The following is a 14,297-nucleotide window of genomic DNA, read 5'->3' on the forward strand; positions in this document are numbered from 1 at the left end:
AATCAAAACTAGACAGAAAAGTCAGCATGGACACAGGAACAAATATAAAGTGTAACAAATCTTAGGACCAGTTTCTGCAATATGTCTGTGTAAACAGACAACTCTACAGTGCCTGCATCACTATCAGAAGATGAAATCGCACACAGACTTTTCATTTATCGTAAGCTGATGCAACCTCCTTGCAGGTAGTTCAGCCTGTACCCTATACCAATTTGGCATGCATACAAATGCAACCCAATGCATTGCAAATACAGACCCTGCATCACGTCTGAGTTTGTGTGTATAGATCAATGAAGCCAGGGAATCTGCTAGGAAAAGAACAGCCTCAAGGAGCATAATGGGACTTTTGCACAGGATTGCCAGTTTCTCCCTCTAAGAAGCTATTACATTAGGTATGCTGTAGAAAAGAGTGGAGCAGCCCTCTCGGGAACATTGCTCCCACCCCGTTTGAAAATCCTACTCAGACTGCTGTTTAAGGACAAACAGAAAAAGGATGGAGAGTTAATCCCAACATCTGTTTAAAAGAGGAATTTTAGAATATAGGGTGACTTATGGTAACTGTTAGCTTCTTACACCGTCCTCTAAATAAATAATGGTACAGATATCTGAGGAAGTAAATCCAGATAATTACCTCTCCAAATGTGGCAGGATTGAAAGGCAATGCTGCAGTTCCAGTCATATATTTAGCTGGAGTTTTCATTCGGTGAGAGGCCTAAACAACAGAGTACATTAAGAGTGGAACAGTCAGACCCATGAACAGCAGATATGTTGGAAAGGTAAATGAAATTTTGCTGATGCTACTATGTTTGTCCTCCACTTAGCGACTGAAAATGTACAAGAGTTCTATACCAAGAACGGTACAGTGCACTTGGTAATAGTACAGTTTAGGTCCATCAACTTTATGTCCCTATCAATGCAGGAAGTGGAAACTCTGAATTCATGAGAGAATGGCAGGGGAGGCTGGAGGAGGACAACATTCTTTCTTCCCCTCAGGAAAAAAGGAGTGCTTTAGCATTTAAAAACAAAATACCTCATAAACTTCCAAACTCTGAGGCGTCCCAGCTGACAGGCAGCCAGGAAGCTTGGAGACGGCAGGTCTGCCCGGAGAGGCTGCAGAGCAGCCAGACTTCCCCAGAACTGGGAGGTGGGCTCCCTGTGCTGCACCAGCCAAGCCCAGGGAGTCTCTCAGACCCTGCTACCTGCTAGGTAGAAGGCTGCTGCAGTAAGTGAGCAACTCCTTTCCACGGAAATGTTAGCTTTGACAAGCAGGAATATTCCAGCAGAAAAACATCCGAACAGAAGGTTTCCACTAACACCCACTGAGAACGCTGCAGAAAAGCACGTCTGTATCCTGTAGGCAATATGCACATCAGTGCTAGGGCTGGATTCAGCAAGACAGCCTTGCATCTGAATAAACACACAAGTCAGTTGCACAGAAGTCAGCAGACCCTCACATCTCTTAACAGGCTCAGACGTTTTGCTGCACTGTAACTTCAATGACATCCAGAACAACCAGTGAAAACGTGAATTAGTGAACCAGAAGATGACTCCCTTGAAGAATGGGTTCCTATCCATACCCAGCAGATCAGGTCCTACTCTTTCACATGTGCATTCTGGCAGAGGGAGAGAACAATCATGCTAACTCATGCAGGAAACCCATTTTGCATCTCGGCCTGCTATGCCAAGCCATGCATACAAACTTCTCAAACATCTCCAACACTCACAGATTATTCATGGTATGTGAAAATTCACACTTTGAGATAACTAACCAAAGAAATGTACCTCCAGGATTTTTTAATATGCCTGCAGGACATGTAAGAAAGATCTGAACAGTGCTCAAAAAATTTTTTTTAAATTCACTCAGAAGTGAGGGAATCGTGTTTTTCTCAGTAGTGATTAAACTAGGTTGATCCACAGTTATTTAGTGACATTGAAGAAGTCAAGGTAACTATAAGGGGACAGGCATTTAATAGTGTTATCTAAAATTCAATCTTGTTTCTTTTTTTTTTTATATCTATTTAATAACTAGTATTTTGGACAAAAGCAAGCTTTTTCATAAAGCTCCAAATACTTCAGACACTAGCACAGTACACCAGCAGAGTACACCACCAGCAGAGTATACAACATTTCACAAGAAATCTGTCAGGAATAAGAGTTCTGCTATCACAGATCTCTTGCAAAACCAGATGTCCTCCAACATTATATACTTCTGACATTTTAAAAAAAAAGTAGGCTATCAGAGGAGAAGAAAGTACTGTCAGTGACCCTCCACATCTTCTTTATAGCTTATAAACCTAGTACAGCTACTATACACAGAAGTGTGTAACAGACTAGATTTTCACACCTCTCCAGATGATCTCTCAGTGCAAACAGTGAGGGTGAATTCAGTGGTACAGTTTTTGGCATATCATTCCACTAGACTGGTGAGAAGTTATTTATATGACCATTGTTTCCACAGATTGCAATGAAGATGAATAATTAAGCCTTTAAGTCAACAAACCAGACGTCTTCACTTGTTCCAATATCTCCTTTCCTAGCCTGGAATCTTTTTTCTGTCTTATGCACAATATTATTTTTCACCAGCCCAACTAGACAGTGATCTTCCTATCACTTCCAAGAACGTGTTTGTGAGCAAACTGTCTTTGTGAAACATGCTGGATTATCACCCTTGAACACTGGATTCCTCACTCCACACATCTTCTGCACAAACAGCATTAAAGCAAAATAATCCCTTTGTTAAAGGATCATAGAATCATAGAATGCTTTGGGTTGGAAGGGACCTTTAGAGGTCATCTAGCCCAACCCCCCTGCACTGAGCAGGGACAGCTTTAACTAGATCAGGTTGCTCAGAGCCCCATCCAACCTGACCTGGAATGTTGCCAGGGATGGGGCCTCTACCACTTCTCCGGGCAACCTGTTCCAGTGCTTGACCACCATCATTGTAAAAAATTTCTTTCTTATGTCTAGACTAAATCTATTCTTCTTCAGTTTAAATCCGTTATTCCTTATCCTCTCATAACAGGCCTTATTAAAAAGATTCTCCCCATCTTTCCTGTAGGCCCCCTTTAGGATCTGCCTCCTTGTTACTTAACACTTGCATCTCTTGCAATTATTGTCATCAGAAGGTAATGACAAGTGCTAATCTTGGCAATGCAATAGTATGTATGGTCTTCATGGTGATTTTAGCTACCTTTATTTCTCAGGGAAGGTGAGGGAGACAGATACAGGGAAGGGAAGACCACACTTATCACATGCCTGAGCATTAGGCATGTATTTGCCATTTACTTGGACAGAAGCACTGTACCTTGTCTTGAATGTAATGGACCATTTCAGGGAAGGAAGGCATCTGCTTCCCAGAACTCTCCTTTTCATTTTTACCAGGAAATGTTCTCAGCACCCGCTGGGCTTCTCCGTGTACCTCCTCCCGGCTTTCAGAAGAAAAGATGAGAAACAGATGTTATTTGCACAGAACAAATGGCCTCTTATGAGCAATAAGGTATCTTGGGAAGCTGGGGGAGAGAGAAAAGTTTTTAAATGAGAAGTTTTTTTTTTTTAAAGGACGGGGAAAAAAGCTTGCATTAGAACTTTTAATGATTTCTTTATTTTAAAGAGGGTAAGAAAAAGGATAGTGATGAGTGGCCTCTGCAAAACAGTCTGGATCAGCCCAGTTCTGCTCCTTTTACATCCTGCTACTGTTCACCACCAGTTCCTAGTTCCCACATCCTTGTTTTCCTATCTGCTCCTCCTCCCCATCACTTCCTATATCAAGCTTCAGCTGACACCTACCACGTTTATCGCTATCTGCTTAGCAGATGAACAACTGAAACAGTGCTGACACTGCAATTACAGAGGGGTTTGTTGCAATTGATCTGTTTAGCTTTCCTTAGTTACACAACAGCTATTCACATCAAAAAACAAGCAATTAAAGTAAGTTGGAAAAAACCCCACCACTTAAATTGCAGTAACAGAAAACTGCAAACGAAATGATTGCTATAATTTAATGAGTCAACTACTCCTCAGGAGAGAGCAGCAACTCTCACAAGTGCTCCTGACTCTTTGCAAATACAAGCTAAAAATAGACTGATAGAATTTGCCAGGAAAAAATAATTTCTAGCTACTGTAAAGGTGCTTTCAGTTAATGCACTTTTGCTTTGCAATTGTAATTGATCATTAACATGAAATGCTTTAGTGACAGCAGTTCATCTGAAACAAGAAAAAGAATCCAAGCCAAAGACTACCGTAAGGCACAGTAACAGTTCTCCACAGAACTGTCAAGAAAGGTTCATTTCCAAATTATCATACTTGATTTTCAGTGAGTGAATTTTTATGTACATACATACATACACATATATGCATTCATATTTCATCCAAATATACATTGGATGCAAATATATTTGTGTGTGTGTACATATACACATATATGAAAATAACTTAGAAAAGAAAACCACTTACGGGTCTCCTGCAGCTAACAAGAGTAAGTATCTGGAAGGGATATGATCCGGAGGGAATACTGTGCTAGCAAATTTCACAGCCACTTGACGTACTTGAACTTCAGGCTTAAAGAAAACAGACACAAACATATGGTTAAGTTTTAAATGAACACACTAATGACCTGCATACACCACTTGTAAATCATCCATCATCTGTTTCGTCCTCTGGTACCAACATGACTCAAAGAGTTTAGACATTTTGAGACACTGTTCTTGCTAACTCTTCATATGGCAGGAGATGGGGAAAAGAAAAGCTAGCTTCTCATAGATATGAACTGTAGAATGAAATGTTTAATTAAACATATGCACATTTTTGGGAATCATAAATCAGAGTTATCACTAATTCTTAGACATCTCAACTGCCCCACCCAGGCAGTTTTGAAATGAAGAATGACATACATCATCTATCCACACAAAACAGAGCTGCATGTAAGGAGTGGCACAGCCAGAGGTGGAAAAAAACCCATTAGCTTAGGGTGGTCATTCTCTCTGCTGGGTTCAGATAGTCTCAAAATGGTATTGTCTGGAGACCCAGATTGCTGGAACACCAGGCAAGAGAGTCATCAGCATGAAAATAGTCTCTTACACAGTTACTAGTGCAACCACTAGAAATACATATACCTCTGCTGTCACCCTGAGTACCCATGCAAACACAGAGTATACAAAAAACACTCCTCCTGAAAACCTAGACCTCTGAGGAATTCTGAACATAAACAAGATACTGAGTAAAGTAAGAGAGTCAGTGAAGTGTGGTTTCCTCTGGATTAGTGTCTCAAGTCTGAGTTCCTGGGGAGGTTCCCAGGTGCCTTATAATGTTAGAAATCATACAGCACACTGAAATCCCCACTTAGCAGTGAATGATCCTTTCTACCAAACCCTTGCTTTCACAAAGCATTTCACAAGATACTGTCCTTGAAGCATCCACTTCTCAAAGTTTTCCTAGGAGAAAACTATGAGAAACATACAGTGCAATCGCAATGGCTGTTTCTTTGCAAAACAGAACACAAATAGAAAACTGCACTGTCACCCTTCTTGCAGCATATTAAAAATACTTCATCTGAGCACATACACCCCCTCTTCTCCCAGACAGGCCAATACGTTCAGTAAGACAAAGGAGACCTGTTCCAAAAGTATACAACAGGAAGTGTCAGGAAACAGAAAAACAATGAATGGCTCTTTTTTTAAGGTACTTAATTTTGGCTCCACTGAAAATACCTTTATTAAGTAAGAAGCTACAAGAGCTTCCATCAGGGTACGCTGGGCTCCTTCCAAGTTACTGTATGCTCCAACCATCATAGACAAGGCCTCCTGAATAGCAAGCCTAGTATCAGCATCTTCCTGCAGTACGAAACCGAGAGTTTTTACTTTACAGTGTGCAGTGACAAGAATTTAGCAAAACTGCCACAAAATATTAAGGAATTCCCAAAGCCCCATCAGCACCCACCTTGCACAAAGCTTCAAAAAACTGCTGTACCAGTGCTATATCCTTGGTAAAGAGCTGAGGCATTCGGCTGAAACAAGATATTTTAATTTATGAAATTTTTGGTTTTTTGAATTGAAATGCTTCACATTTCATTGGTCTTCCCCTCATCTCACATTTTAACTGTCAAACAACAGAACCAGCACAGAAAGTTTGCTCTGTCTTATCCATTTCCACCACGCAGCAGCACCCTCTCCTTAACACAGTTTGGGAAGTGAGATATTCTACGGACAATCACTTAGATCACCAGCATACCACTGAACATACCACTTGTCTAGCTTCATGCCCACTGGTCTTGGCTGTACATTCCTTAAATTTATGTTTCTGGCAAACCAGAAAGTGGAACCATTTCTCAAATTCCGTGCATAATTCATGAACTGCCACTAATCACTGCTAGAGAAGCTATCAGCTATAAACATATTTCTTTTACACCTCTGGAGACGTCACAAGAAGAATGCTTTTCTCTGCACTGTACACTCAATTGCAAAATTGGCAGGTGGCATAAAACTTGCTGCTGATAAATTAACAGATTACTCTGGAAAAATTATTCAACGTCCCATTGCTTAAATGGCGCTTCAGTTACCTGGAGAGCTTTCCAACCGCTGAATATGCCATTGACAACAGTTTTGAATCCTTGAATGATAAAACAATAAATAAAATTTAGCAAATCCAGAAATACATAAAGGTGTATCTTTTATAATTAAACATTTACTTTAAATCCTGTCTCCAAAATGCTTAAACAGGCTTTCATGGACAAAGAATCCTGGAACATAAAATAACTGTATGCAAGAATAAAAGAATTACACAGGAATAGAGAAAGCATGCTTTTCCATAACAAACAGAAAATTACAAATGATGACAAAATGTGAATCTTCCTTCCGGTCTCAGCAAATTGCATTTTATTTCACAGGGGACAGCTAAGGAGATTCAGCAAGTATATGAAAAAGTAGCAAAGGGACAGAAACCTTCCACTGGCCCTAAAGCTGCTGCTTTACACAAAGGAAGGTGTTTGCACAATGGATCATACAGACAACCAATGCAGCACATTTATATATGGGCTTACTTCCTCCTGAACAGTCCTTTCTCATGCCCCTTCCCAATGGCAGGGGAGGACCACACATTCAAACACCAACTCAGGCCAGAAGGTCACATCCAACAGTTCAAATGAACCAGCAAGAGGGTCAAAGCATGATACATGCAGGAGTATTGCAGGGAATGTGCCTTCTGAAATGGCACTGGAAAGACCTCTTCAGGCCAGACTGGCATTTGCAGTTCTGTTTGTAACACCCTTCCCATAGCAATACCATCCCTGGACACACAGGATGGAAGGTATGACAAACACCCCTACACAGCTACTTATCGCAACAGGGTATAGCCTGGAGCTGAGGCCCCTGTGTGCTCCAGAGTAACGAGTAACAGCAGCTAGATGCTACTCTGGCCTCGCTCTTTAGATTACCAACACTATTATTTCCTGAGACGTTTGCAAACAGTGTCCGAGCACCTATCCATAGCAGTTAAACAACTAAAACAGTTTTCCTATATAGCCTTTTAAAGCATGTGCTTTTCTTCCAACAAAATTTCTTAAAAAGCATCCTTTGATAGCCATGTCAGGCAACTACAAAAAAAAGATTTAGCAGTTTCCATCTCAAAGGTATTTGTCTTTTGCTTGTATTCATACAAAGAATTATAGCTCTACAGTAAAGAATCTTTCAGCTTACCTCTTTGTATTCATTGATCAGCTTTGTAAGTCCATTTAAAAGCATTGGGCCTAATGGCTTTATTTTACTTTCTGGACAACTGCAATTAGAGACACCAAAAAACAAAGTATTATCTTTTGCATCCTTTAAAAGTATCTTCTCTCAGTATCACTTTTTCTCAACTTTGTTAAACTGAGAAATTACAGCTTAATGTGTGCAAGTGCACACACCACAGATTTCAGGATTAAGGAAAAAACACTACTTTCTATGCGGTTTAGTACTCTTTCTTTGCCCTTAGTTCAGTTATATATTTAGTAAATGGAGTGGCTTCTAGGCAAATAGCTAAAAACCATTGTGCTCACTCTGAATTACTTACATGATACAAATATGATGCACAAACTGCAAGGACAGACTTCTCAGTTTTGCATTTGTGTTTGCACCAAAGAGTCCATCATAAACCACCTGGCCAAAAGGAATAAAGAGCAGATCAGAGAGTGTCTGGCCTCACTTTCAAAGGTTTTCTAATTCCCCTTCTCCTTTAAACACTATCATCAGTAACAGTACTTCCCTCCCGTAAGTACTGGAGGAACTGTATTATCAATCAAGCTCATTAGGAAGAGCAGCTTTGGAACATAAGCATTACCTGAATGTTAGCTGGGAACGTTTCTGCAGCTTGCCTGGATCGCAGAAGATGAGGAACTATCTTTAATTTAACCCGGGTGCTGACTGACTCTCGTTTCATTTCTGGTTTCAGAACAGATCCCTGTCAGAAACAGAGTTGAAATAACATACTGCATCTTTGGACAGCAGTACCTTTAAGTTAGCTAAATTACCTTCTAGTGCAAATCAGAATGCACTGGGACAGAGAAAAAAAATATTCAATAGCAAAAACATTCAGTGAAAGCAGAGATCAAAGGAAGTGATAGATTTAAGAAATATATAAGTCTTCTCCGAATAAAACAAGGCAACTAAAATTACAGCTTCAGAAATTAAGCAGGTATGCAACTCTGAAGGCAAATCTTACCTCCTTGGTTTTCAGTGGTATATCCCCAAGATACACTTTATACATTTTGTTGATGATAGCAGGATTGTTCCAGTCAATTAAACTAAAGAAAACAACACATTGAACACCAACATGTTATGATTCTGACCTTCGATTACTTTTTAAAATATATGTGGTTTACAGCATTTTGCATCATGTTCATATTCTTCCCAGAGTTTTAATAGATCTATGACTTCTAATCACTCCTCCCACATGCACATAATATATAATCACAAAGAATGTGAAGTGATTACAGATTTCACCTACAAATTCTGACAGTGTAATTCCAAATGATTTGTGAGAAACCTACATGCTCCCTTCTCTCCCATTGAAACAAGACATATAAACCATGGTAGTCTACTGATTGAATACAGAATAGTCATCTGTTACCAAATTTCTCCACATTCTTCAACTTCAGTGCTTTGACATTTCAATAGAGAAGAAGGTATTTTTAATTTCAGGACTATTTCATCTTGGTCTCAGACAAACCTGTCTGCCCACAATAACCATCCAGTGCTAGCTATTGATAAGACTGTTTGGAACACACATACCCCGTCAAAACACACCCCACAGAAAACAAGAAGTTATGGATGCATGCTTCAAAAAAGTGGAGGAGACAGAATCACGCCTTTCTTTCAGTAAAGCAACTGATTTCCAAACAAGTGAGCTGTGAAGTAGCATATATTTCTCATAAAAGACATTTAACATTGCATATTAACATGCATTTTGTCCACACATGTATTTTTGCTCTCCAGGCAAAGAATACCAACACAAAAGGAAAGACGAGACAAGCAGCAAAGGAGAGACTGCCTTCCTTAACCAGGCTGTCATCACTTACTAGAATCATCTTCCCTGCCATGACTGAGGCACATGAATAGACTCAAACAGAGAAGGTTTCACATTACATATTTGACTCCAAGTCAAATACCTCTATACTTCTGGTAATACAGAAGCCACCTACACATTTCGAAGGCAGGCCGCTGTTGCTCCAAACCTCCTACATGAGCCAGCAAACCTCACACGATCAATGACTCAGCAAATAGTACCACCAGCAATTACTCTGGCCTCTTGATGGATTGAAGGGAGAAGCATTGTCTTTATATGATGAAAGGTGGACCACAGACAAGCAAAAGCTTTAATAATGCAGAAAACAGTGGCTGCCAAACTTCCTAGACCGTGGTCCACTTCGCAATTACAGTCTCTTTACTCCCTTAATAAATTAAATGAAAGTATACTTTTCTGGGAAAGACAACACAGATAAGTTGACCAGCTGTAATCACTTACTAAGGCCTTATTGACCACCAATAATCCACAGAGGACAATTTGGAAACCAAGGAGTAAGAAAATGGCTCAAAAGCAATACCAAAGATGATTGAAAACAGACAGCTAAAGCTGTCGGTTCCAGAACCAAGTGATGTTCCCAGCTGCAAGACTGTGAGCCACACTATACCCTGCCCTGTGTGAATACATGGCAGCTTTGCAGGTACGCAGGGGACTGCAGCCTTCCTCCCTTCAGAGCATGGTCTCTCTGGAGCACTACATTAATTGCAGCTAGCTTTGTTAGGAACACGAGCACCATCTTTTCCAAACATCTAAACTTGTACCTTTGTTTGCTCTTTAGTTCAAGGTCTGCTGCAGTCGCAACACTGTGTCTTGTATCACTGGAGGCTACAACCAGGTGTATAACAGCTTCAAGTTCTGGCACTTGCTCAGCTTCGATGAACTTCACTATCCCCAGCTTACACTGTTCAACAGTGGGGAAAGTAAAGGCAGTGTTACTGACAAGAAAGCATATCACAATAACTGTAGCAGTTCAGCTGTCTGAAATGATGGCTTCTGCGCACTAAGGAGAAGTTCACGTGCTCTCCATCTCTTTAGCAGCACCCTATTCTTGCCTCCTGTCAAAGCAGTCACCTGCAGCAAAGTATCAGCATTACAATTACGCTACTACTTCTCTGCTAAAAAGGGATGCTTCATCAACGTAAGAGAGTTTTGCAACCTTACTATCTTTAGCATGAATATTTGGCAAGAGTAGGCTGCAGCCATGGTTGCTTCCTAACCAGCTCTGAGAACCTCTGGCACCTCCCACCCCATCTCACCGCTGCAAAGTTCCTTAAGGCATCATGCAAATTCCCTCAATAAATTCCCTCAGGGCAACTAAAGACCTGGTGAGAATTAGTTACATATTTTCCCTCCAGCCTTCTGTTCCTCTGTCTGTAGCCGTCTGTTACCACCCCCAGTTCACCAAGGACCAGCCCCGCAGTTACAAGTACCTGTTCTAGCAGCTCTGGTGTCCATGGGCTATCTCCAATTACCCTTTTGGCTGCATAAAAGCTCATCCCTGGAGGTGGCTGAGGGATTCCAGGACCTCCCACACTACTTGATGAAGAGCCCTGGGCTGAGGGCATGTTTTGTCGACTCTGAGACTCATTCAATACAAACCTAAGCAGGTGGGAAAGGAGTTTCATTAGACGCTTTACCCATCCACATTGCCAGTTGAATTAGATGCTGGAATGGAGGAATTCGTTCCAACTTCACATATTCTTCTTTAATTAATCCCATGACTCTAACGTAAGACAGAATTTTACTCATTTGGGACTCAGTTACCAGTACCCCCGCCTATTCTGCAAAAGCTGTAACGATCACATTGTAACTGTTTGAAAACTAACCTTAGTTAGGAAAGGGAAGGGTCCACTGGCATTTCTGAAAAGAGTTATCTCAAGTTACAAACTAGAAAGAATGATCTCTTGTATTAGAAGTGAACACTCCGACAGTACTACATTCGAGAAACTTGTACTAAAAGCTTTAACAACATTTGTATGATTTCTATGAAAAATACAAACCTAGCAAGGGACATAATAAAGCATATGCAACACGAAGTCACAGGAAACAATCCTTGATATAAAAAATAAATAAGGTAATATCTTGGAAAATGACAGGTTTTGTGCTGGGCAGGGAGGGAAAGCAAAAACCATAAAGGTTACGTTTACAGTCTTTTTGGAGACTGGCTAGTCCAGCTGCCCTGTGCACATCTCCATACTCTCACAAAAGCCACTCCACCTCTCCCTGTATCCTTGGAAGCTGCTCAACACATGAAGGCATAAAAATCGTAGTGCAGAGACCAGCAAGAATTATTTTGCTCTAGACAGCCATGATCTGCTCTGCATTCAGCTCACAGGCAACAAAATGAAGTAAACAGTCTCACAACAATAAGGATAAACATTCATCCCAAATCTGATCAGTTAAAACTTTAAACACTTAAACTTGAGCTTTAAGCTCAGTTAGGCTTTCTGGTTGTTTTACTGCATGCAGACTGGCAAGGCTTAACTCACAACTGGGCAATGATAGAGCAAGATCTACCAGGCATAAGTTAGCTCTAAAAGCCCTCCAAATGGTCTCACCCCAGGGAGCAAGACTTCAAGAGACAGACATCCAGAGCCACAGGCTAACTGAAGACACATTCTGAGCACCTTCTGGAAAGAAAGCGAAACCTTCACGTCTATCCTCGTGGTTCCTCTGAGTATTTAAAAATTGTCATGCTTGGCCAGGGTACAAAAGCACGGAAGGAAGTGAAGTCTCGCTGCAAAGCCCAAGGACTTCATCTGCTGAAGCTACAGCCACAGCAGTGTGGGGCTGAAGCTAAGAGGACAAACCTGGGTGAAGTGAAGAGTGTGAGCTGTGAACACAGGAGCAGGCTAGGCATTTTAAACTATAAGCTTTCAAGATGCCACGCACTCAAATGGCAAGGAAGTAGCCCCCAAACATCTGGTGGGAGCATGGCCTCCAGAAAAGCTACATGAAGAAACATCACATGCTCACTATTTTAGAAGTCATTCCTTTAGGTTAATCCAGTTGGGTGAGCACGAGTTAGGTGCTCAGAAAAATCCTATGGGAATCAATGAACTGTCAGAAAAAAGAGATGTGTTCTACTGTTAAAATTATTTCTATTTTCTTTCAGAGCAAAAGCTCCCCCAGCAATACAAAGACACTAAAAAAATTAGTGGAGAATAGATTTTGAGAAAGTATTGATTTTAGACACTGGAAGATTTCTAACAAGCAGTGATCAGTAAATTCAAGTTGCTCTGTAAATCATTCTTGCTTTCAGAAACAGTGCTCACACCAAGAGATGCCATTACAGTTAAAACATTTTTCGTAAGACGACAGATGAAAGACAAATTTTGTTATTAAGGGTGCCATTCTGGAAAGCACAAGTTTTCAGAGATTATGCTTGCTTATGACCTTGGAGAAATAAGCCTTAAAACTCAACTGCAGGAAGATGAGCACACATTTTGATCTGGCTTCTATTTTAAAGGTTTGGTTATTTAACAGATAGCTCACATGTCTCATAGCTTCACTTTGATCCCAAAAGAGGTCAAGGACAGAACAGCGTAACACCTAATTAAGTGGAAAAAAAGACGTTTTGTTAAATAAGGAAGATGGTGATCCCATTCTTAAAGTTAGGACCCTGCTTTGTATCTTTCTGAAACATGTAACTGGCTTCATTTGAGCTAGGAAGTAACAGCCTATTTTAAATGAGTTTCCAAGGGTACGGTTTATAATGTTTCACACATAAAGAACACATCAGTACTAGAGAAGACTGGTATTAACTCCTACTTACCCATAAGGCATAAGAAGAACATCCAACATAAAGTCCAAAAGCAGCTGTACAGTCTTTGGTTTTTCAGCAAGATTAAATGGAGAAGCTGCTGCTTTCAGTGGTTCAGCAGGGTATTTCATGTGAAAAAGGGTTGGTATTAGAAGATGCATTAGGCTGAAAAACAATTATATTTACTGCAACCATTTTAAAAAAAACACACCTGTTTATTCTTAACATTCAAGAGAGAAACCTTTAATAACAAACTGGTCCTTAACAGCAAAAAAAAAAATCTTAACAGAAGTTAAATTGATTCACAATCCAGTGGCCACTATTTGCCACCTGATGTACTTAAAAATGGAAGGCAGAAGATAAACTGGGATTTACGCTTAGATAGAACATACATGTCTGTGTGCATGCACACACACACATCAGGAGAGATAAAGTCACTGTCTTTGTCCAGACTTCTGATGTTTCATAATTATGCCACAAAATACAGTCTAGGACTGTCTCATCCACAAGAAATTTAAAATTTTAAATCTGAGTCTGCCTAGAGCAGAAGTTGATCAACACTGTTCAGCTTCACCAAAGAGTGCACACAGACAAATATATTGATTATATACCAGTATAGCCAGATTTCCCAAAGCTCTCTTCACTCATCTACTTGCTTTTCGGACAGGGCAAAACCATGGTCCCAGAGAAGACAATCAAGTATTTTCACACTGATCTCACGAACAGAAGCAAGATTTTATTACAAGACCTTTCAGTAAGGTCATTTTAAAAATACCTTTACACTGTCACAGCGATGTAGAGTGAATGAAGATATGATTTTAACGCCATTTGCCAGTGCCAGCATGGTGGAAACCCATCGTAATGTTAATAACAAGCAGGTCCATAATTAACAGTTTTCTAGAAGTTCTTAGTACACAGCAGTTCCCAACTGCAGTCTTTTTTTAATTACAACTTAGTGTTTCAAGTGACTAGGAATTTTGGT

At 40.3% G+C, this 14,297-nt stretch overlaps 1 protein-coding gene across 4 annotated transcripts in view; it reads right to left on the reverse strand.

The window, feature by feature from the left end:
- The window catches only part of ECPAS (Ecm29 proteasome adaptor and scaffold), a 64,899-nt gene that overhangs the window by 32,980 nt on the left and 17,622 nt on the right, over positions 1-14,297 (reverse strand). For all 4 annotated transcript variants that reach the window (XM_075725820.1, XM_075725818.1, XM_075725819.1 and 1 more), the window contains exons 5-17: positions 13,328-13,480; positions 10,983-11,151; positions 10,314-10,453; positions 8,692-8,773; positions 8,311-8,430; positions 8,044-8,129; positions 7,689-7,767; positions 6,554-6,603; positions 5,935-6,001; positions 5,706-5,828; positions 4,453-4,556; positions 3,305-3,428; positions 632-712 (exon numbers count right to left, since the gene is read on the reverse strand). In XM_075725820.1, coding sequence (XP_075581935.1) covers positions 632-712; positions 3,305-3,428; positions 4,453-4,556; positions 5,706-5,828; positions 5,935-6,001; positions 6,554-6,603; positions 7,689-7,767; positions 8,044-8,129; positions 8,311-8,430; positions 8,692-8,773; positions 10,314-10,453; positions 10,983-11,151; positions 13,328-13,480 — 1,378 coding nt within the window. The remainder of the gene's footprint in view (positions 1-631; positions 713-3,304; positions 3,429-4,452; positions 4,557-5,705; positions 5,829-5,934; positions 6,002-6,553; positions 6,604-7,688; positions 7,768-8,043; positions 8,130-8,310; positions 8,431-8,691; positions 8,774-10,313; positions 10,454-10,982; positions 11,152-13,327; positions 13,481-14,297) is intronic.

Source organism: Pelecanus crispus, chromosome Z (assembly GCF_030463565.1).
Source record: "Pelecanus crispus isolate bPelCri1 chromosome Z, bPelCri1.pri, whole genome shotgun sequence".
Lineage (NCBI taxonomy): Eukaryota > Metazoa > Chordata > Aves > Pelecaniformes > Pelecanidae > Pelecanus > Pelecanus crispus.